General features: G+C 42.3%; 2 protein-coding genes across 2 annotated transcripts in view; one reads left to right on the top strand and one right to left on the bottom strand.

Annotated features, from left to right (window-relative positions):
- Window positions 1-21869, top strand: part of rhbdl1 (rhomboid, veinlet-like 1) — a 52510-nt gene extending 30641 nt beyond the window's left edge. The window contains exons 4-8 of the mRNA XM_084078564.1: window positions 1504-1652; window positions 3209-3321; window positions 15916-16016; window positions 19618-19678; window positions 20607-21869. Coding sequence (XP_083934690.1) covers window positions 1504-1652; window positions 3209-3321; window positions 15916-16016; window positions 19618-19678; window positions 20607-20878 — 696 coding nt within the window. The 3' untranslated portion in view covers window positions 20879-21869. The remainder of the gene's footprint in view (window positions 1-1503; window positions 1653-3208; window positions 3322-15915; window positions 16017-19617; window positions 19679-20606) is intronic.
- Window positions 4255-4752, bottom strand: LOC311060429 (large ribosomal subunit protein bL17m-like; the record flags this gene model as incomplete). Its single annotated transcript, XM_084078608.1, has 1 exon — window positions 4255-4752. One exon carries the CDS (start codon window positions 4750-4752, stop codon window positions 4255-4257), a length of 498 nt encoding a protein of 165 aa, XP_083934734.1.
- Window positions 21870-22830: the final 961 nt, after the last annotated feature.

The raw sequence follows: 22830 nt of genomic DNA, 5'->3' as shown, positions 1-22830 counted from the left end.
TGATAATAATAGGCTGACATTTGGTGAAAATAGACAAACATTCTGTGAAAATAACAGATCTACAAGCTCATAATACTTTGTGAACTTGTAGATCAGCTATTGCGAAGAGTGTAGGGGATTCTTTTTCAGAAGAGAATCAGTCAGAAAAAAGCCTTTCACAAACCTATCACTGTTCTTTTGTTGAGTCTGGTAGATGCAGTAGCCCATTACACTGACCATAGATCATTCTCTATTGAGTCTTTTGGCTGAGGCCCATGTGAAGGTTTTTCACACTGCAGTTGAACACAGCACTTTATGCTCAGCCCGATATGGGCTGGTGCCCCTTAATATTGGATAGACTATACTGTAGGCTATGTGTTTCGGCTCAGACCCACCCAAAATTGTTTAGGCCTTTTATTTGTGTCTGGTTTGAGCTGGTGATGCAGTGGTTTTTAGGGATTAGTAGGCGTGTTTAATTCCTTTTCTCCAAGCTGGCGCTCTCATTGGACTGCTTAGATTCCTTCCAGTGCAGAAAGTAAGATAATCAGGTCTGTGAGCTCACTGCTCTCTGTAATATTACTGTATGAATTGATCAGTTGTTTTCATTTGGAGCCCACATGGGCTGGTGTTGAAATGGCTGTTTGGGGATAGTGAACATAATGTACTCTTCATAGCTTCATTGTTTCTCCTGGATTCATCATAATTCTGCGGAACACAAAGTAACTGCTCTTAAAATGCCTCTAAGTGGCACTGAATGGTCTGTAATGACAATGAGGATATGTTAATGGGAGTTCACTATCATTTAAATTCATAGGAACGATGATTCATTGATCTATGAAGAAAAGGCTAATGGAATCGGAGCAGATGTGCATTTTCTTTCTGAGCAACGGCTGTTTTCAGTCCAATTATAGTCAGCAAACACATTTAGCAAAATCAAACCGTATGTGGCTTTTTACAAAAGACAACATTTTCAATCTCTGCATTTCTTTCACAGGGGTCTGTAGTAAACACATTCTGGGTATGACAGCAAGAACCTGACTTGAATATAGGCCTGTCAGAATGATTACATTATCGCCTAATCGTAATTATTTTATATAATCGCAATTACTTTTGCATAATCGTCATAATCGTCATTATCAATTCCATGTTAAAAAATGTCATATATATATTTTTTTAATCTAAAATAGTGTAAATAGCAGATCTATAAGTTCAAAACGCGTTGCGATGTGACACGTTTTGAGCTTATAGATCGGCTATTTACACTATTAATGTTTCTTTTTAAGTATAAAGTAATTAAATAAGTGTTATTTGTCATATGCAACCTGTGCAACTTTTGTTTATGAAAACTAAAAGCCAAACAGAAATGTAATTTTAATTCATAATGTTCCATTCATTTTCAACGACAGAAACACAATTAAATCGTTAATCGCAATTATTTGAGCGACAATTAATCGTCAACTTAAATTTGTAATCGTGACAGCCCTACTTGAATATTGCGCTTGTTTTGTTCCTCCCTGGACACAGATCATTGTGTTCATGTGCTACGGGATCATGCTGAACAAGTGGGTTCTGCAGACGTACCAGCCCGACTTCATGAAGAGCCCCCTGGTCTACCACCCTGGTCACCGCGCCCAAGTGTGGCGCTTCTTCAGCTACATGTTCATGCATGTTGGGTAAGCTGCTTTAGTCACCCCCTCCATCGTCACCTCTGCTAGGATATTGTCACCAGAGCCATAAAGAGAGTTCTGACACTAGCGTCGACTCCCATTGTAAGAATGGAATGCGGAAGTGCTCTGTCTATCTCAATGACATAGTTCCAATGTTTGGAACTATAGCCCATAGGAGGCCGCTTTGCGGCGAGATCAAAGCGTGTCGTCACTCTCTTTTCTACACTCTGATTGTCACCATGCAGGGTTGCCAGATCTGCTTATTATAATTTCCCCGCAAGATTTTATTTGAAAATAGCCGATCTACAAGCTCACAACGCGTCGCATGGCGGCGCGTTGTGAGCTTGCAGATCTGCTATTTTCAAATACTGTAGCTGATGTATATGTTAAAGTGCACATGTGGCCCATAGTTGCTTCTTTTGGGCTGGTTTTCGTAGACCTGGTTGCTTGTTCTCTCACAGAATCTGGCAACACTGTCACCATGCGTCACCCTGTTAGCTAAGGCCAGCTTAGCCAGGCCAGGCTTGCGGTTTGACACATGACCTTTGTTGCATGTCACCCCTTTTTTGCTCTAAAAATCCCATAAAATGATAAATAAATACATCATGAAATGTTTTTCTCACCATTTTTCATGTGTAACCCTTTCTGAACAGCCTGCTGGTCAGATGTATGCCATCTATGTCACTTGGACTGTAGAATGCTCATGGTTACATTAACTGTCAGACTTTTTCTGTGTACACACTGTAGTAAAATCGTGGGCGTTCATTTAATAATACAAATGGACACTCACAGTTAACCTCTCAAGCCCTATATAGGGGTCCCTGAAGGCTCTACACTACAGTATTGGTACGCTCCTTTTTTCCCCTCAACACCAAATCTCTTCGCCGAAGATAGCAAATCTACAAGCTCATTCTGAGCTTGTACAGGTAGATTGGCTAATTTTGCCAAATGTTTGCCCCAGAATAGAGACGCAAGGGTTAATGTGGTTGAACTAACACGCAGGGTTTTGCTATGCATGATTATGGAGCAGCTGTCACCAAATAACACAAGGATGGATCGAATTAATGCATGGCAGTAGTAGACCATCACTGCTTATCGTTTCTGTCGGGCAGAAACCTCACATCCACTTTTGTGTTTTTTCATACATTAATTATCTACTACTACAGTGTCACACAAAAGTAGCAAAAATAGCCTACCGGTATCTACAAGCTCACACACGCGTCGCGATGCAACACGTTGTGAGCTTGTAGATCGACTATTTTTGTATTCTTCTTTTGACATTTTTGTAAGTCAAAGTGGTTAAGTGTGTCTGGGTTTTATAACTATAATTGAGCCAATTAAAAATGACTAACAAGAGCTTATGTTGTGACTAAATAATAACTCCATTGAATCCATTGGACACAACACAGACATTGTTCAATTTTCTGAAAAGTAACAGCTATGGACATGCAAGGTTTCCACCCGACGGTGACGTTATGAAACATGAAAGGCTGCAAAGACTGAAGCTGAATCCACCATCCTTCCATTTGTGCCCTCCTCTCATTTTGATTCTTCCACTTCAGTTTGGAGCAGCTGGGGTTCAACGCTCTACTCCAGCTGATGATTGGCGTTCCATTGGAAATGGTCCACGGTATCTTACGAATAAGTCTGCTGTACATGGCAGGAGTAGTGGCTGGTGAGTATCAGTGACCAGAGCCTATGTATTCCTTAATAGGGCTGGGCAATATATCGACATAATATCGACTGGACTAGATCCCTGGGAACGTAATGAGTGATAATAAAAAGTGTAATAATTGTTGCATTCTCCTAGTTTTAATCACTTACGCCTTATTTTATACTTTTAAGATTGTCAAAGTAGCTGAGCTATCAGCTCTGTTCTTGTGGATCTGCTATTTTTGACAAAATTGAACAGTTAAAATGAAAATGTATGTTATCATCACAATACTATGTTATTGTCACAATATCGATATCGAGGTATTTGGTCACACATATTGTGATATTTGATTGTGTCCATATTGCCCAGCCCTAATCCAGAAGATCATTTTTGTCTCATTAGTTTCAAATGTTTTTTTGCCACGTGATTACATTACAGCTGTCACATTGTGGATAACATCATAGTAATAATAAGCTTCAAAAGCCAGAATAAAGTGATATTAGCTATCTATTTGTAACAAGAATAGTAATGCAATACAATAAAATAAAATACAAAAGAATATATAAGACTGTAGATTGTTAGGCTATAAACCTGTACTTAGTTCAGTGTGTGTGCCGGTGAGGGGTGTAGTATGTTTGTTAATTTCAAGCAAAATATAAGCGCTGGCATATTTAGAATTTGTGTTTTTCTATTTTTGGTTTATAACAGTGTTAGAACTATAACAGCATTTTGGTAACTTATTAAAAATGTTCCAGGTACAGTAGAAAATTCAACAAACAAAAGAACAAATACAAGAAAGACACATACACAGACAGGAAAATAAAGAAAGACAAATAAACATTGAAGTTGTGTTGAGGTGGGGGTTATTATTTCACAACGTGAGCATCTGCAGATCAACCGTCAGGCTTCAATGTTAATCCACTGTGATCAACACAATTATCCAGTGACACAGTGTTATGCGCTGACTGTCAACTGCTGTGACCTCTCTTCTCTGTAGGCTTTGAGCAGCTGATTGATCAAAGACAGTTTGTTTACTTTTCTGGCAGGGTAGAGGGGTGGGAAGGGGTTTCTTTTGTATTCGATCACCGCCATCTTGGCTCTGTCCAGGTTCTCCCTTCTGGGAAGCTGTGCCAATCGGGTGAAACCATTTGGCTGGGTCTCAAACCTGGGTGCAAGGACCTTGAAGAGCTTTGGGACAAGATCCTTCTCCGTGAGCCAGAAGCTTGCCATTTTCATGGCCTTCTGATCTGTATCTCCTTTTTTGGCATAGTCAATCAGCTTTTCTGCATAGAACTGAACCTCATCTGCCCGAGCATATGTGGTCTCTATCCTCTCATGGCGGACCAGGCCGGTCAGGAGGTTCCTCAGCATGTTGATCCTGGACTCAGGGCCCAGGCCCATCAGCCTGTGCACCTGGCCATGGGAGATCAACAGCTGACATGTCAGCCGCATCTTTCAGAGTATTATCCTTTGGTCAACTATAACAGAATTTTGTTGGATTTTGTTAGTTATGTAATGTATCTACTCTGGACCTCTGACACTCATGTCACTACGTTGTCACGCTCATGTCACTATGACTCAGCCATAACCATATAAGGAGTTCCCAATGCAGCTACGCCCAAATATGTGTTGTCTTACCTCAATGGGGTCGTTATGGCATCAGGCGCAAACAAATCAGTCATCTCCATCCATGGGCACAGAAGGGGGCATGCCCATATATATACAGTGGCCGTATACTGATGACATCAGCAATCTCCATATATGGGCTTAAAAGGGACAAGGACTGACAGATACAGAGATCTCCATATATGGGCATATTGGTCGGATCGGCGGTGCAATGTAGAACTCTAGATGTGAGAGCTGTGTAGCGCCCGAAGCTCTAGTTGATACAATTGTTGTTTTTTGTGTGACATAAAATAGCAGCACAGCCTCCAAAAAAATCTAAAAATCTAAATGTACTTTTGACATCCTATGGCTATTGCATTCCCATGTACTTGTCAAAAGCAATAAATACACATTTAAAAAAATATATGTATATATAGCAGCAGCACAGCCTCCAGTTCCTGTCAAACGGAAATGGAGGTCTGGTGGGCCTGAATTTGCACAAAAGCTGAAATAATTTGGATAGGCATGACACATCTAAGTGGCACAGTCAAATAAAAAAGACAGACAATCAAGTCAAATCCTCTTGGTTGACTCAAAAACTCAAAAAGTGTTCGGAGACGTCGCAGTGTCACTTTTGATAACAAACTTTCATCCTTCCAAGGCAGCTTGAGCATTAGGACCTTTTAAATCCACAGTGATTGTGGCGTATAGTGTTTAACTGGGAAATGCACAGCTCAAGAATCCAGGATCAGTGTTGGGATAGTTACTAAAACATAGTAATATGTTACTTATTACATATTACTTGTTTAAAAAGTAATGTAGTTACTTCACTTATTACTCCCTGCCAAAAGTACCTAGTTACTTATTACTTTAGTTACTTTTTTTTTCTCGCCCCCAATAATTTGCATCCTTTCTCCCCAAAAGTCTGACTTTGCATTTTCAACATTAGCAGTTGTTTTTTTCTCTTTTCTGCAGCCTACATTGTAAAATCCTCATTGTACACTCATTTGAATTATATTAACACTAAGACTTTTACAGTGTATGAATTCATAACTTACAGACTAAATGAAAACCATTTGACGACTATGAATTGAATACTAAGGACCTCAATGGAAACAAGTATTTTAAATGTATTTAATGTATTTTTTGCCTAATAATATATATAGAAAATAGCCGACCTACAAGCTTACGGCGCATCTTCATCGGTTAACAAGTCGCTTATAATAAGCAGACATGGCAACACTGTTTGTTCCGGTTTAAGGGCGGCCCGCCCAAGTGCGCAACGTTTCCGTATCCGCTCTAGACCGGATCAGCAAGCAGCCTGCATAGCAACTCGATCCCAACCAGTCTACCATTATATCAATGGACCAAAAACAACACAGGATCAAATAAACACACTCAAACCCAGAGTACCACCGAGGCTCGTGAAAAAAAGTAATAAGTTACTTTTTGAAAAAAAGTAAAGGTAATATTATTACTCAAAACGTGAAAGTAATTAGTTACGTTACTAGTTACTGGGAAAAGGTAATAATATTACTTTAAGTTACATATTACTTTAGTTACTTCCCAACACTGTCCAGGATACATATTGTACAATCCTGCTTCCCTTTCATCTATACTGTTCACTATTTTTGTCTTGAGCCTCATAAATCACTCGATGACTATTATTTGATTACTGTCAAGAGCAACAGTCTAATTCACATTGACTGATATTCATTCATATTCAGTAACTTGATTTTTACCCATTTCTTTCTGTATGTCTGAAATGACTGGGCTTCTCCTCTGCTGATAAACCCAAATCCGTTATATCACTCTGTGCAAAAAAAGAATAATCCTTATTGAACGCACACTGTCACACAGTCACACGCACGCACGCACGCACGCACGCACGCACGCACGCACGCACGCACGCACGCACGCACGCACGCACGCACACACACACACACACACACACACACACACACTGTACTTTACGCTCATGAATTATTGGAGCTTTGATTTATTTTTGTGGTGATGACAGACAGGGAGAGAGGGTAAAGAAAGAGTGAGAAAGGGAGTTAGGAGAGTTAAAGTAGCAGAGTAATGCAGGCTTCCTTCCTGGGGAATTGGCTTAAACACAGTTTCAGATGCTGCTCATTGTGTAGATTTATGTTGCGGTCTGATGGAAGGGGTGAAAAGAAGACATTGGCTGTACAACTTGAACTGCGTTTATACAAGTCTGTTCAATTGGAGTCATTGGAATGAAAATTGTAAATGAATGGATTATTTTTATTTATATATATGAATGACTTAAGTCCTATAAACGTTGTTGACCTCGGTCCTCCAGGGGTCTATACTTCTTTTATACGTTCTTTTTTCCCTCTACACCAAATCTCTTAAAAAATTGCTTCGAATAGCCAATCTGCAAGCTTCATACTGCAATGCGTTGTGAGCTTGTAGATCTGCTATTTTCACCGTACGTGGCCCTCACACCTACATTGCACCGCCGATCAGGCATTTTTTCAAAAGGAAAATGTTTTCTCCTCTTCCTCCTCCACCTTTATATAGAATGCATGCCCATGAGCTCAAAGTCAATGCATCAGTCAATTCTATTTAACAATTAAATAAATAATGAAACTTGACCTTGACCACAAAAAAAAAATGTGATCAAACTATTCATCAGAACTAAAATATGAGAATGTTTAGAAAAGGTCATTTACATGAGGTATAATAATATGACCTGGTGGCTGTGATCACACCTAACAATGGATTTGTTTCCCCCCGGAATAAGGTTGCCTTCAGGACAGTCTTCTTCCAACCTCTGAAATTCCAGTCAAGTTTAGTCAAGGAGGCAGACTGAGATGAGAAGACTAGAGAAGAGAGGGCAAGAGAGAGAGAGAGAGAGAGAGAGAGAGAGAGAGAGAGAGAGAGAGAGAGAGAGATGAAAGTGAAGAAACAGAGCAGAAGCTAAGGTAAATCACTTGGTGCCAGAGGGTTGATTCAGGCGGTGGCTCTGTGCGCTCTGTGACTTTGGCCTTCCAGGCTCGGTGTAAAGATAGTTAACATTCACAGTGATGTGATTGTCCCGTGGTAAATTTGTGAAGGGTTGGCAAGGACAAGGCACTTTTATGACTTAGAGTTGTCGAGTTGTCTTTGTGTCGCCTTTGCCAGCTGAATACCAATTATTCTCAGTGCCCTTTTTTGTTCAGTAGGCCCTCTGGTGGTCTTTTTGCCATTTAGGGATGCAAATTATCGATTCATTCATTTATTGATCGTGATAACCTTATCGATGGATTAAGTGATTAATTGATGAGCGTCGTTTTTTAGGATCAAAAGGAAAATTATTGTCCGAAACCGAAAATGAGTGCAGAAACATAATTGCCTTGATGTACCGGTATATTTATAGCTTGTTAATATATAACATTAACGAGCGTCAACGAGCATCAGCTGGACACAGACACACACACCTCCCCTCTACAGGGCTCTATGGAGTCTGTCCCATTTATCTCCAAAAGCCCTTGAATATAATGGAATATGATTAAGGATTACTGTGATTATGATAAGATCACATTTGATATCACACACACACCATACATGTAACTTTCACTAGCCCATTTTTTTTTTTCAAATAATTGAAAATCGATACATATAATCGAGTAAATTCTTAACAGCAATTAATTGATTATAGATTAATTGTTAACATCCCTAGTGCCATACATAGTGTAGTGTGTGAGGTCTGTTTTGTGTTTTTTTAAGTACTACTAGTCGTAGGACCCATTTTGCACAAAATAATGCTAGAATTGTTTAAAGAGCACTGCCCCATGCCTCTGTAAGCCCCACTGATGTTCTCCCTTGGTGCTCGGCTATGAGTGAGTGTGCATCGAGGAGGCAGAGTGACCTTTGTTCGGCGCACGTGATTATGGTAATCCCCGCTCCCCCACCCCTTAGTCTTCCTACACTGGACCCAGACTGAGGGGCTTGCTCACTGCCAACCTCATTCCCAAGCTCTCTTTCCTTACAACCAAACCCCTGTGGCCAGACCTGTAACCATGCCCAAGATAACCAATGTCTGTAATATAATAAAATCTTAGTGAAGGCTTTTTAGTTCGACACCTCTCTGGGACCCAAACTATTGAAACCAGCTGATGCTATTTTCACTACTTCTTAAATAGAAAGAAAAAATACTTTTATGGAACTTCTTGGATTTTTTGGGGGGAAAATTCATGAAATTATTTTGAAAAATGTCCAGATTTTTTTCACAATGTATTCTTTTTTACTCACTCACGACCCACTGTTTGGGAACCACTGCTCTACTGTACAGTAAGTTGACGAGTCTTAAGTATTTCGCCCAGGCATTACAGAATAGCTAATTTGTGGGAGTCCTGTTTGTTAGAGTTGGTACAGAGGCTATTTTCTTAGGCCCATTTAGCTCCATTCATTCCACTGGTTTATTACACTGCACGCACGCACGCACGCACGCACGCACGCACGCACGCACGCACGCACCACCTTCCCTCCCTCTCTCCCTCCCCATTAGCCATCACATCACACTGAGTGGCTTTAATAACCTTGAGCATACTGTGGGAAGTGATTTGCTGCTCTTTTTGTCTCTGGAATTTGTGAAGATCTTGAGTACTTTTCATTCAAGGTCAGCTATTGTGCTTTCTTTCGTTTCACCGAGTTGCAGTCGTGTCTGAAGGCTGCTTTTTGGCCGTGACAAGAATTCACTCTGATTTGATTGGGACATCTTCAATGACTACTTTCTCATGCGCTTGAGATGAAAACAGTGATGCGGTATAAACACAGACAGCTCAGACGTGACCTGAACATCCTAGTTTTGCGACTCGCCTCTCTTCTTTTCCCCTGTATTAAGCAGGTGTGCACACACATAGTGCACCTTATCACTCACTCAGGCACGCCTACACACACAGCACAGGTCTGACATAATTATACCAGGCCCTTGATGCTTGGCACTGTGTTGAGTGGTCGCCTCTCAACAGTTCTGTGGAAGGGCCTAGCTGCGGTACACTATTGATTCCCCAGTGCTCTGGGGAAGCACAAATATTATCATATTTTTCCCCCGCGTGGCAGATTTGGACGGAGGGTCGTGATAGAATAAACCAAATCAATCTCTGAGGAGACCAAGGGCAAAGAGTCTTTGGACCGGCTGTTTTAGCACACTGTGAAATTGATGCATATTATCTGTCCCTCCAGGGTACAGCGTGACACGGACGGACGGTGCCCCTGTACGGATGTTTTTAGCCGAGTGGCATGTCGAGCGGCAGAGGAGATCCTTCTCATTCTTACGTCTGAAGGGTGTGTTTTGACTCCGTCCGCTTGTTCAGTCCACTCGTGTTTCGCTAACGATTTGTTTTGACTGCAGCACAGATGCACAGATGCACTGTGCGTGTGGCTATGATGCTGACTGCTAAGAGCTCCGCTTCAGACTGATATTTGTGGACAGGGGATAAGTTAAATGCCCTCAGACTCAGCGGTTATCAACCCCAACCTCACCCTCTTCTGCACACACACACACACACACACACACACACACACACACACACACACACACTATACAGACACACACTCTCTAGACCAGGGCAGAGAGAAATGGATGAAGATTAGATTAGAGCTGATTGCAAAACCTGCTGTTCCCCTTGAAGGAAATCGCAATGAGGCAGAGAACGTTTCACTTTCTCTCTCCGTCTGACGCCAAAGGGGACCAGCTTGCAGCTGGCGTCCATCTCCATCCCAGGTGGTTCATGTTTTTAATAGAGCTACCCTGGACTGATGGTCCTATTATGGTTCAAATGGACCTCTTTTCTACCAGACTACAGAACAGACAAAAGCGCACGTGACACATGGCTGAGCTCCAGTTGTGTCACCGTGTCTGTCCTCCACCACCCACCCTGACACACACACCATGACAGCCTGTCCAGGATGCTCGTAATTGTTTGCATTTGAATCCAGTCACCTCTAAACTGGATATGTTGGCATAACTAAACTGCCAAAGTCCTCTGCTTACTCCATAGACTTCCCTTTACAACGAACAATAACAGTGCCTTCAGCGTGACGGTAGAACTGTAATTCATGTTTGTGATTTCTACATTGTGCTAAATGTGACTCGACTTTAGATGGAGAGCGTGCAAATGTGTTTCTCCCAGCGAGGTCTCGCCGCTTCATCTCTCAGCCTTGTGGTTGGCAGCAAATGTATCTGGGGGTGTCAGTTTTGGTTCAATAAAGGTCGTCACAGACCACAGAGCAGGTCCTCCCACTGTGGGTAATGGCTAAACATCGTACAACCATGTCGTATGACAGGATAAATGAGGCTTTAAAAAAATCTTTTATCCTGAAAAAAAGAACAAAATGTTTTCATGCTGCCCTCGCTGCGTAAACTCCTTTCCCTCCTTCCCTCAGACTCCATCTCTCTCTTTCTTTCTCAGTCTCAGCTCACTTTCACCCATGCCATGCCAACACCCCATACACTTTCTCTCTCCGTCACACTCTTTCCATCACTCTGTCCCTCTCTTCTTATTTGTACTTGGCAAATAAATCTGATCGGGCATTTCCTCCGTTTATTAGCCAGTAGAGGCAGCCCCTGTGAGTGGACGAGTGCTGACTGCAGCACATCTGAACGCCAGGGCCTGAAGATTAAATGCCAGGGGGATAGATCAGTCTGAGGCGAACGTGTACAAATAGAGCAACCTGAACGTAAAATGAAACAAAACTGGTATTGGTAAGTAGAAATATCCGTCACTGACATAGCCCCAGAAAGGAGAATTTGTAAGCCACTGATTTGCTTTTCATGAGCTGAAACCTACCAGCATTGCTTTATTCTTCCCATTATTTTTCTTTTTTTTTAACTGTCAGTTTCAAAGGGTTCATGCTAATGGAATGAAGTCATTATTGGACAGGAGAACCTGAAACCAAGCTCAAGTCCTTTCCTTGTTGTGAAACATGACAAAATAGATTGGCCTATATTGTAAAGTGTTCATTTAACTCTGATAATGGCAAAACATTGCCCAAATAGACTCGTAAGGGTCAAATGTGGGGGTTAATTTAACTCTCAGAATAAAAAAAACACTGAGGGTGACTTTTTTGTGGATCGGTTCAGGGAAAAACGTACTTTGTGGGATGCTACTATTGTGTCTTAAGTAGAAGCAGCTCTGGGTGGTCCTAACTGACAAGAAAACTGCCTAGTGACTGCCACCAAAGGACTAATGCTATCAAACCCCAGAAGGAATTAAAACACTGTGTTAATCGCCAGATTTCCTTGCACTGACTACTGCCTGAATCGCATGAATAAATCACTTCTCATTGTCCTTGCAGTGTCCCTTCTCCATTCTCCTATTGACTGAACAATCAAGAAATGCAGCTCGATGCATGTTAATGTTTCTGGGCCTATCCAGTAAGCTCCTGCAGCCATCGTCTTTGGCACTTTAAGATTGCAGTAGGTGGCAAGTGGTTCTGGGTGTGTCATGTTTCATTTCAGATGTTTTCTCAAGATTGCATCACCTGTCCCATCTGCTGTTGTGACTTGGGCACATCATTCCTATTCCTCTGGAAGTTTATTCTTGCTAGATTGCTGGACTAAGTATGATGAGACACAGTAGATAGTGGAGCAAAAGGATTCATGGACAATATATCACATTTATATTAGTTTCCATTCTTTTAAGTTGGCGGATTTGTCTGTATTTCACATTCACTTTAGTTCCATTTACAACACCGCTTCTAGTTTAGAATAGTTAAGATGTAGATGTAAAATAAGGAAACTTGATATATGATATTGTTACTTAGAGTATCAAGATGACTTATTACTGCAACTTTCACAATATCATCAGCCATCTTCCCAAGTGCAGAATTATTCATATACCAAACTCTCTCAAAGCATGTAGGCATCAGATTAGTTGCTCCTTGAACCACAGCCAGTGAGATTTGAGCAGAGGCATGATTTGTCATATTTTGTCAGGATTAGAGGTTTTTCTTTTTTCTGTAACATTTTCTCTGCTCTGCTGAAACTGCTGGTTGCAGCCACCTGAGTGGCTACAGACAAATGTTGTATGGCAGTGGCACTCTCAAGCATATTTATTGTCCTGGGATCCCCTCACCTTACTGTAGCTACCGGCAGCTGAAAAGTGCAATGCTGACCCATTGCTTGGGGGTTGCCTCTGGAAATGCAGGTGTTGTGGAACTTGTGGTGGATATTCCATTGCTTTGAGGTTGGCTCTGGAAACACTGGTGTCGTGCTGGGCATTCATTTGATAGATAGACAGAATCCACTGTGGTTACATAATGAATTATAGGAGATGGGACTATCGGGTGAGCGGGTGAGCTGTTGAGCCATACTCTCTCATACTGTGCAAATCATCATAATAATTTATAATGATACATGACGTACACAAAGGGATTTCGACGAAGTTGGTGATGACTCCAGAAGTTGAATGATAAATAATGGCAAACGTGCTAGCTCCTTGCATAAATAAATGAATCGTAAAACCTCAGGTCTCCTCTCCTGCTGAGTGAGATGTCCCTAAATCTCAAATCCCCCACATAAGCAGGCGAGCACAGATGACAGGTTTTGTATAATATTCATAATATATTCTGCACAGCATTCACCAAAGCAGAGCGTGGCAGGAGAAGCAGTGAGGCCTTCCCATGGAACACTTCCCTTCTCCTCAGCCCTGGGTTCTGTATTGTCCCTCACTTACAAATATGGGCCTGATTTGTACTTGGTTGCACGCCTTGTCATGCACTGAAAAAAGCCGATCTACAAGCTTGCGTGTGTCACTGGCGTGTAACTAAGTATGAATCAGGCTTAAGAATGATGGCAGGATCAAGGCGGCTTTCCATTGTGATATTGTGATTATTTGGCAGTCACCTACAACTCCATGTTTTGTTTTGTTTTGATTTCATGGCATTTACAAATGAACCTATTTCTTGTTGGGATTTATCTTTACAAGTTAAGAGATGTACCCGAGTTGCTTCCATGATTACCTCAGACTGTCTGAGACTGTCAGACTGCATGATGTATAGTGAAGTGGTGAAGGACATAGGAAGGAGACTATGAGGACATCTGTATCTCTGCATGCTGCATTGAAGTAATAATTGAATTGCAAAACGCCCTACGTTTGTGAAGATTCAGAGGAGAATAAAAGAGAACTACAGTTGTTCCAATTCAGTTTATCCTTTGCTTTGAAGAGATTAGAGAGCACAGCACATGTGCCGCAGCAATGTGTAATTGCAATTTCTCTGAAACTGGTAAAAAAAAAAAAAAAAAAGAAGGGCCACTGCGAATCTTACAAATCGTGAGATGCACCATCTACTTCATCAACCTTCAGATGCCCCATAAATCCATGTGAAGTAGGCCCGTAAGTGTCAGGCGATGGGAGATGAATGACTCAGGAACACATTGAGCTCTGAACTGAACTCTGATTATTTGACTGTCTTATCTGTCTTATCTGTCTGTCTTATCTGTCAATCTTAACTGTCATGTCGTGATCATCACCATCACCACCAACAGGCTGACGAGGCATGTTTTAAGAGAAGCTGTTTATTCATTATGCACCCCCCCAACACACAAACATACACACACACACACACACACAGGCACCAAATATGAATGTTAACAACATGCATTATAGATCTGAGATCACTACTTCGACAAACCCCCACTGCGATTAAACGGATGCTGTTTTGTTTTATCAGGCCTCCCTGCTTCCCTTATCAGCTCATTTGCATAATTAACAGTGGCTGACGCTGTGTCCTCATGAGCAACTGCTGCTGCGGTCGCTCTAACTCGGAATTATGTCCCACTTATTACAAGCGAGTGTCACTTTAAAGCCTCACTCACGCCATGCACCATCGGCACGGGGTAAGTGAGGGGTGCAGTCGACTGCATTCGGGGTGTTTGTCTTTAACAGCACTGGACAAAAACCTCCCTGTCCCCTGGCTGTATGTTCAGTACTGTATGTGTTATCTCTTAGCTTTGACACAACCTGAACTTCCACCACTGCACTGCACTCAACCTACAATTACATTTAAAAAAAAAAAAGACATTTGGCTTCGTGCCATGCCATACATATCCCTGATTAGACTTTTCTCATGAATACCAGAAGAGGCGTTCTCTTGTGAACAGGAAAGGCTCAAATTAAACTCAAGTGAGGAGGTGGGAGGGGGGAGAGTACCGGGGTGGTCTTTGCTGCAATTCTTTTTTTGTCCACATATGTCATCTCTCCGTCGCCTTTTTTCTTTTCTCTTCTGAAGAATCCCGAAGGAAAATAGAATTTATTCCATCTTACTTTCATTCTAATGAGTCATCCTCAATTTTGTTGGACTGTTTATACAAGAATAAGCCCACTGAGTTTAATAAAGAGGACAGTGTCAAGCAGCGGGGAGTAGAACGTGTGTGCTTTTTGTGTGTGTGTGTGTGCGTGCGTGTGCGTGTGCGTGTGCGTGTGCGTGTGCGTGTGCGTGTGCGCGTGCGCGTGTGCGCGTGTGCGTGCGTGCGTGCGTGTGTGTGTTGTCTGCCCGCTGCTGAGGGTTTGTGTACACACACATGCGGTGGTGTATACATTCGTCTGCCTGTGTTTATTGTGTTGTAGATGTAAAAAGAGGTTATGTGAAGGTCAGCTGATGCAGCAGTAGTGGTGTTCAGACAGACGGGGTGTTTTCACACAGCTTTTCGGGAATGCTGGGAGGAAGGTGACTTGAACTGCTGTGTGATGGGTAATCTAACCGTGTCCTCTCTCCCCCCCCCCCCCCCTCCTCTCTCTCTTTCTTTCCCGCTGTGCTCCACTCTCTAAACATTCTCTCTCTCCCTTCACTCTCACTGGCTCCCTCCCTCTGTTCTCCTTTCCCTCTGCATTGCATCCCCCCCTCTTAAATATACATCCACACCTTCTCTCTATCTCTCCCTCTCGCTTCTGTCTTGTATACATACATCTCTCTCTCTCTCTCTCTCTCTCTCTCTCTCTCTCTCTCTCTCTCTCTCTCTCTCTCTCTCTCTCTCTGTGTTTCTCTGTTTGTTTGCAGGTTCATTGACAGTGTCCATCACAGACATGCGTGCTCCGGTGGTGGGGGGCTCAGGGGGGGTCTACGCTCTGTGCTCGGCGCATCTGGCCAACGTCGTCATGGTAACTGCCATCATCACCACCTTCCATTGTTAATGTCTGATAACGGTATCAATGGGGAGTTGAAATGTCAGTGCTGCCCGCTTGGAGAGAGAGAGCGAGAGTGCTTCTCGGCACACCATCACAGCTGGATAGATTCACAAGCTGGATCTTTGTGTTTTGTGTTGAGAGAGAATGCAGATTTATTTTTAACCTTTTTCTTTTCATGGCTAAGTGGTTAAAGCTTTAACCGCTTAAACCCTATAACCCTCCTTTATTCCCTCTACACCAAATCTCTTTGCCAAAAATAATGCAACGCGTTGTAGATCTGCTATTTTCAGAATAGGAACACTTGGGTTTATGTGGTTAATGGAAGCACTCTGACAGGTTCATATCAATGCAATGAGATAAGGACTTTTATCGAAGTCTCAGACAACTTGAACAAATGGGTTTTTGAAGTGTTTTTTGCCTTGCAGGGGTAAAGCCATAGCCTTACTAAACAAGCATTGTTTTGGGGAGAGTAGCACCATGAATATTCCATCTCGTTTTATCAACCAAATGGAGGGGGTCGTCCCTCAATTGGCCCTGCTGAGTAGCACGCGAGGAAGACTTAAATCCAATATTTGATATTGCTAAGTCATTTAATTTACACAGTGGTCTTGTAATCTGTATTGATCAACCTCTTTTAAATCAGCACTTAATTCTTCAGTGGAGTCTCTCTCTTAATTATTTATGGAGGTGTCCAATTGTTTTCACTTTGAACATTAACGTGTACAATCATTCCCTTGATACAACTTGAGTGCCTGCTCTATCTCTACACGTATATCATCACTGTCGGGGGGGGGGGGGGTGGGGGGTCCAAAGCCGGAAAGTCAAGAAATGGAAAAAATAACAATTGTGTTGCAATGGATCCAGTGTAGTTATTATTTATTTGTTAATACTTTTCATTGGTTTAATATTTATAAACCCCACAGGCACTCTTCAGAAATAGAACCAATAGTAGATAGCCAACAATGTGTCGCGATGCAGTGCATAGCGAGCTTGTAGATTGACTATGCTACCTACCTAAAGTAGGGCTTTAATGTACATTTAAATATGGAGATACAAGGTGGCTCCCTGACAGCAACGATATGCGTGCGCATATCACACACACACACACACACACACACACACACACACACACACACACACAGACAGACAGACAGACAGACAGACAGACAGACAGACAGACAGACAGACAGACAGACAGACAGACAGACAGACAGACAGACAGACAGACAGACAGACAGACAGACACAGATAGAGGCTTGTGTTAAATGTCCTCAGTATATTCTGTCAAGGACTCAAGGCAGCGTAAGATCTCATTAATCACTTTAGCCTAGAACGTCACTAAAGGCTATTGGAAAGTGCCAACAGAAATGGGAATCAAAGCGCAAAAGCAAGAGTTTCTAACTTTGGTGTGTGGCTCTGTGCTGATAGCAACCAATTGCAGTTTGTTTGGTCTAGTGTGCTTGATGACTGTCTACTGGGAGCCCTCAAGGAATGTCTTGCTTCGGCTCAGTTTGAGGTCGTTCAGTACGACGGGAAACATCCTTCTGTGTACAGTCTTACCGCAGCCTCGCCATCTGTGACGTGTTCATCAAATTGTTGAAAAGAGACAGTCAAGCTCAGTTTAGTTTTTGAGGCCAACTGTTTGCATGAGTCCTCTTTGCATTAAATCTGCCTTGATGTCCATTGCAGGGTTTTTCTTCTCTCTGTGTAGCTTTTTTTCTTAATTTGATGCATCAATTTGTCCAAACCAATCATCCAAACCACATGTATTTTTTTATACCGAAAACAGCTGGGCTGACAATTTGATTGACAAAATGTTTCGCCTGTCAGTCCCAGACAGAATGTTGCTGTGCGTCTCACCGATTCTCGACTTAATCATCACCATTATGAGATTATTATAACAAGATTCGTACCATTGAAAACTGACTGGGCTGTCCTTGGGTTAAAGATTGCAGAAGAGTGTATGTCAAAGCAAAGTGCCTTTCATTAGAAAAGAGCATGGCACCTGGCTGAGTTAAGATAAAGATAACAGAAACCTTTATTGATCCCCGGGGGACATTCAGGTTTCATTGCAGCAAAAGAAGTAAGACTGAAAACAGGTAAGAGTCAAGAGCCAATAGAAAAAAATATATATAGTAGAAAAGAGTGCTCCTCTGGCCGTGTTGCCTACCCAGGGCCCGCAAACTTTGGTCACAGCCACTTGGAATGGGATCTGAAAAGTCAAACGTATACATCTTGATCACATGACCCCAGAGATAATGTGTACAGATTTGTGTGAGTGTTGTACAAAATCTGTAGGAGTAGTAGCAAAAAGTGTGTTTTGAAGAAACACACAAACAGGGCCTACACAAACAGGGAAAAAATAGGTTGATTGTACGACTTACAGTTAAAGAGTTATAGGCTATTGTAGCGCCACCATGAGGGAGTGTGCGTGCCCAGTTTCACGTCTATTGGGCCAACGTTGCCAGAGATTAGCTGTACACCGACGGACACACACGTGGACGGCCGGACAAGGGCGAAAACCCTTCAGCCTGGCAGAGACAATAAAATAAAATACATTTAAATAGTTAGGCTTTAAATGTATTTAGACTGTTCTGACACAAGGCATAGTACGAATCAATGGTTTCACATGTCTCAATAAATATAGTCTATCACCAATGAATATACTAAATGAATGGATCTACGGTATGTACAGACACTCAACAGTGAACATTAGAATGAATATGTACAGTGTCAACAGGCTTCAGCAGTGAGTATCTGGGTAATTTATGAACCGTCTATCAATCAACAGTGTATAGCAGTAACAGTGTCAATAGACCTTCAGCAGTGAGTCCTTAACAGGGATCTGTCGAAGTCCTGTAGTGTACGTTCTAGTACTCCGTGTACAAGTGCACTGGAGTCGAAACCAGAGTCAGTAATCCCATCCCAACATTACAGACAGTGCAGGTTTTAAGCTCTCACATGGGGGTCAAGCCTGGTTGTGGACATAACCTCACCACCACATACACACACCATTATTTGTGATATTATTGGGATTTTATTATTAGACATATGGGCAGTGTCGTTAGGACTCCATTTTATTGACTTTTCCTGGCTGTCTTTAATCTTGCATGGCAGTCGCCTTTGCTTCCCTTTCAGCGTGAGGAGAGGGGAAAGAAATCTCTCACACACCCCAGGGCCAGGAACTTAAGGAGGGATGTGATTGGTGCAATTATTCATCCCCAGGAACAAATGTATTATTCTAAAGGCAAGGAGCCATTGTTTTTTCCTTTATCCCAGAAGAATCACCAGCTCTTTATTGGCCTGTTCTCAGCCCTGTGTTAAGCTATCTTAGCCCTGATTAATAGAACGGCACTGGATTGGAACCAGTAAGTGGAGAGCAGCCGGGTGTAAAATAATGTCTCATATACAGTAGGTGCCCCTTGCCTGCCCATATAAATATGGATCGTCTCTCTAGAGTCTAAATATGTTCAACAAATTGGAACGGGAGTCATCTTGCTAAACTCTTAATATGCTATTATTTTATGTGATTGCTTGTTCATGTGACCTGGACATTTTCCTTTGCTTATTGCAGAACTGGGCTGGGATGCGCTGTCCATACAAGCTCCTTCGCATGATCCTGGCTTTGGTCTGCAGTAAGTTGTCTACTTTTTCTTCATGGGCCATACTGTAGAAGGAGTCACTGGGCCAATCTTCGTAGCCAATCTTCGTAGCTACACACAGTTACATTCTTGTTATTTCCATTTATATCCCTAGCTAAACATTTAAAAAGAAAGCATACCCCTCACGGTCTAACTTAATTGCCAGGAAATTATCCTACAAGTGGGCCTTATATTAGGCTCCTAAAAGAAAGCGCAGGGCACGTCACTTATGTAATAATGTTTAATGACTTGGAGTAAGTAGTTTGTCGATTGGACATGTCGCATTGTTTTCAAAGGACCTGAGTTATACTGTATGGCTGTGTACAGCACATGAGAGCCAATTCACTATGACGTTTGTTTGCGAGCAATATGTTCCCTCCATCTGTCCGTTATCTCACTCCCTCTGCTAAAATATTGTACTTATAGTTTTCAAATACAATTCAGATCAAATACAAAAAACAGTATATTATTCAGCCTCTCTCACTTTGCAAGGACCTGGTCCTTGCAAAGGCAATGGTCAAATAATATTGCAAGTGGCTTTTGATGGTAATTTCTCTGCATTCATTTGGGGGTTGCTTTTTAATCCTCCCGGGACTCATCTTTGGCTATGATTCAAATGTGGAATAACCTTACAGGATGTAGCTCAGCCTTAACCATCATTATATGCTCATCTCCCTGCTGGCTGATAGCACAATATAAACCCCACTATAATCCTTCTCTCGCCTGAGTATCATGACTGCCAGGCTGAACTCAGACTCTCACCTTGCTGATTCTGTTGCCGTCTCATTGACCATATTTACACAGCTGATATCTTGTTCTTACTTCATTCTCGGGAGGTGGGGACCGGGGACCCCATCCCCCGAATATGAAGAACAAAATGGCCACCGTGTGAATATGGACAATTGTTTTCTGTCGTTCACAGTGAGTTCGGAAGTTGGCCGGGCGGTGTGGCTGCGCTTCTCGCCTCCACTACCCTCCTCGGGGCCTCAGCCGAGCTTCATGGCTCACCTGTCAGGGGCGGTGGTGGGTATAAGCATGGGGCTGCTCATCCTGCGTAGCTATGAGGAGAGCCTGCAGAAGCAGTGCTCCTGGTGGGTCATCGTCTTCTCCTTCATCACTTTCCTTCTCTTTGCAATTTTCTGGAACATATTTGCCTACGAGCTACTGGGTGTGCAGATTCCTCCTCCTCCCTGATGAAGGCCCCCCCCCTCCCCCCCAGCCCCGAACCCTGCTTTGTGCATCCAAGTTTTTCTGCACTGGCCACCGTAAACCACCCGCCCCCCCACCCTCTGCCATTTCCTTTCAAATTCGAACCAACCGATATGAATTCATTCAATACTGAAGCCAACCAAGAATAATATTATAAATATTTTCTACAGATACTTTGCAAATCAAAGAAATACTTCTCTTTTATTAAAGAGGGATTACAGTAGCAAGAAGTACAGGTGACAGTTCCTCATATCCACTTTGAGGAACATCTCTCTTTTTATATATGTTGAAATCCCATCCACCTTACTCGCTCTAACCTTTCACAGAGCAATTTGCTGTTGAACTCTTTTATTCTGAGGGATTCCATTATAGACAAGTGCATCCTCCAATCTTACCATTTAAAGACCCCATGAAGGGAAATCTCAAACTCAATTCATGGCCTCTGACCAAAAATAAAAGAATGGTTGCGTTGCAATGCTAAGGTGCTAGCCAAATATTCAACAGCAGCAACTTATGAAACATTATCTGAAGTGAGGGCAATGCCAAACAAGGAAGCAGTGATGAGATTTTGTAATATTTATTTTAAGGCATTTGGGCTATGTTAGGTTTACAATGGAGAGAGACAGGGAATAGGGGGCAGAATGTTTGGAGATGCCATGAAGCACAGGGAGGTCATGAGCTGGATTGAAATCTATGCCATTGCGAGTGGGACCGTGGCGATACGTTTGAATCACCAGAATGCCTCATGAGATATTTCAGTCCGATATTTCCCACTGTGCATGTTGTATCTTGCTTGGGGCACTACAATATTTAAAAAATAAATTGAAAATGTCTATTAACCATATTCACATAGTGGCCACTGTGGTGGGAGTACTGTATGATGTATGAGCAAAATGGCTGCTGTGTGAATATGGACACCAACCCATTTAAACCTGAGGCTGATTCTAAAAAGGGCTTCTAAATCCTGACCTAAGTTCTGAGAAGAAAAAAAAGTAATATATATATATATATATATATACTGTATATAGCAACAACTACACACAGAGGTGTTCCCGGCTTGAAAGGTATAACAACGTGGGTGTTCCAGGTCTAAATGGGTTCAAAACTTTTTCGGTCAAGTGTTGCACCTCAAGTAAGAGATCTCATTCAAAATATCTAAGTGAGAGTTAGAGATCTTGTTCAAAGTTTACAAGAATACTCTCTCTCTCCCACTCTCTCTCTCTCCCTCCCTCCCTCTCTTCTTCTTTTCTTTTCTTAGTTGAGTGCAGATACATTTTTCTGAGATTTTCACTTCATGGGATCTTTAAATCTAAGAGGGCACAAGTTTTATAAATTCCCATCCCTAACATACCTACACTGTGGATACCAGTAGTCACAAGAATATGGTACATATTATATTAGATATACAAGACACCTGTGATGGAAGGGAAAGAGACAATGAAGGGGGGGGGGGGGTGCGGTGAATATACGTCTAAGAAAAATGACTCAACTTAATTATTTATTTGGTGGTCGTCTCTTCAGCGAATGAGCTTCATCTATTAATGTGGCATATGCTAGCTACAAACCTGCTAAAGTAGCCTACTGTGTAAGATATATCATCTCATGCTTTGTGGATCTGACTGAGACGAGGACAAAGACAAAGTGGTCCCCTCTGTCTTCTGAAAACCACTGCTGACTCTGAAGGTCAACGTGGTCTGAGAGAACACACACACACACACACACACACACACACACACACACACACACACACACACACACACACACACACACACACACACACACACACACACACACACACACACACACACACACACACACACACACACACACGCGCGCGCAGAACAGAGAGGCCTCTGCCTATTCTCGCTCTAACAGACTGAACTGGGGAGGGCACGGATGTGTCACCACCTGACCTCTAACCTCCATGTCCCAGAGGG

The sequence above is a fragment of the Gymnoscopelus microlampas genome (genome assembly GCF_963454915.1).
Source record: "Gymnoscopelus microlampas genome assembly, chromosome: 14".
Taxonomy (NCBI): Eukaryota; Metazoa; Chordata; class Actinopteri; order Myctophiformes; family Myctophidae; genus Gymnoscopelus; species Gymnoscopelus microlampas.
The sequence above is the reverse complement of the archived record's forward strand: the minus strand, read 5'-3'. Positions and strand labels throughout refer to the sequence as shown.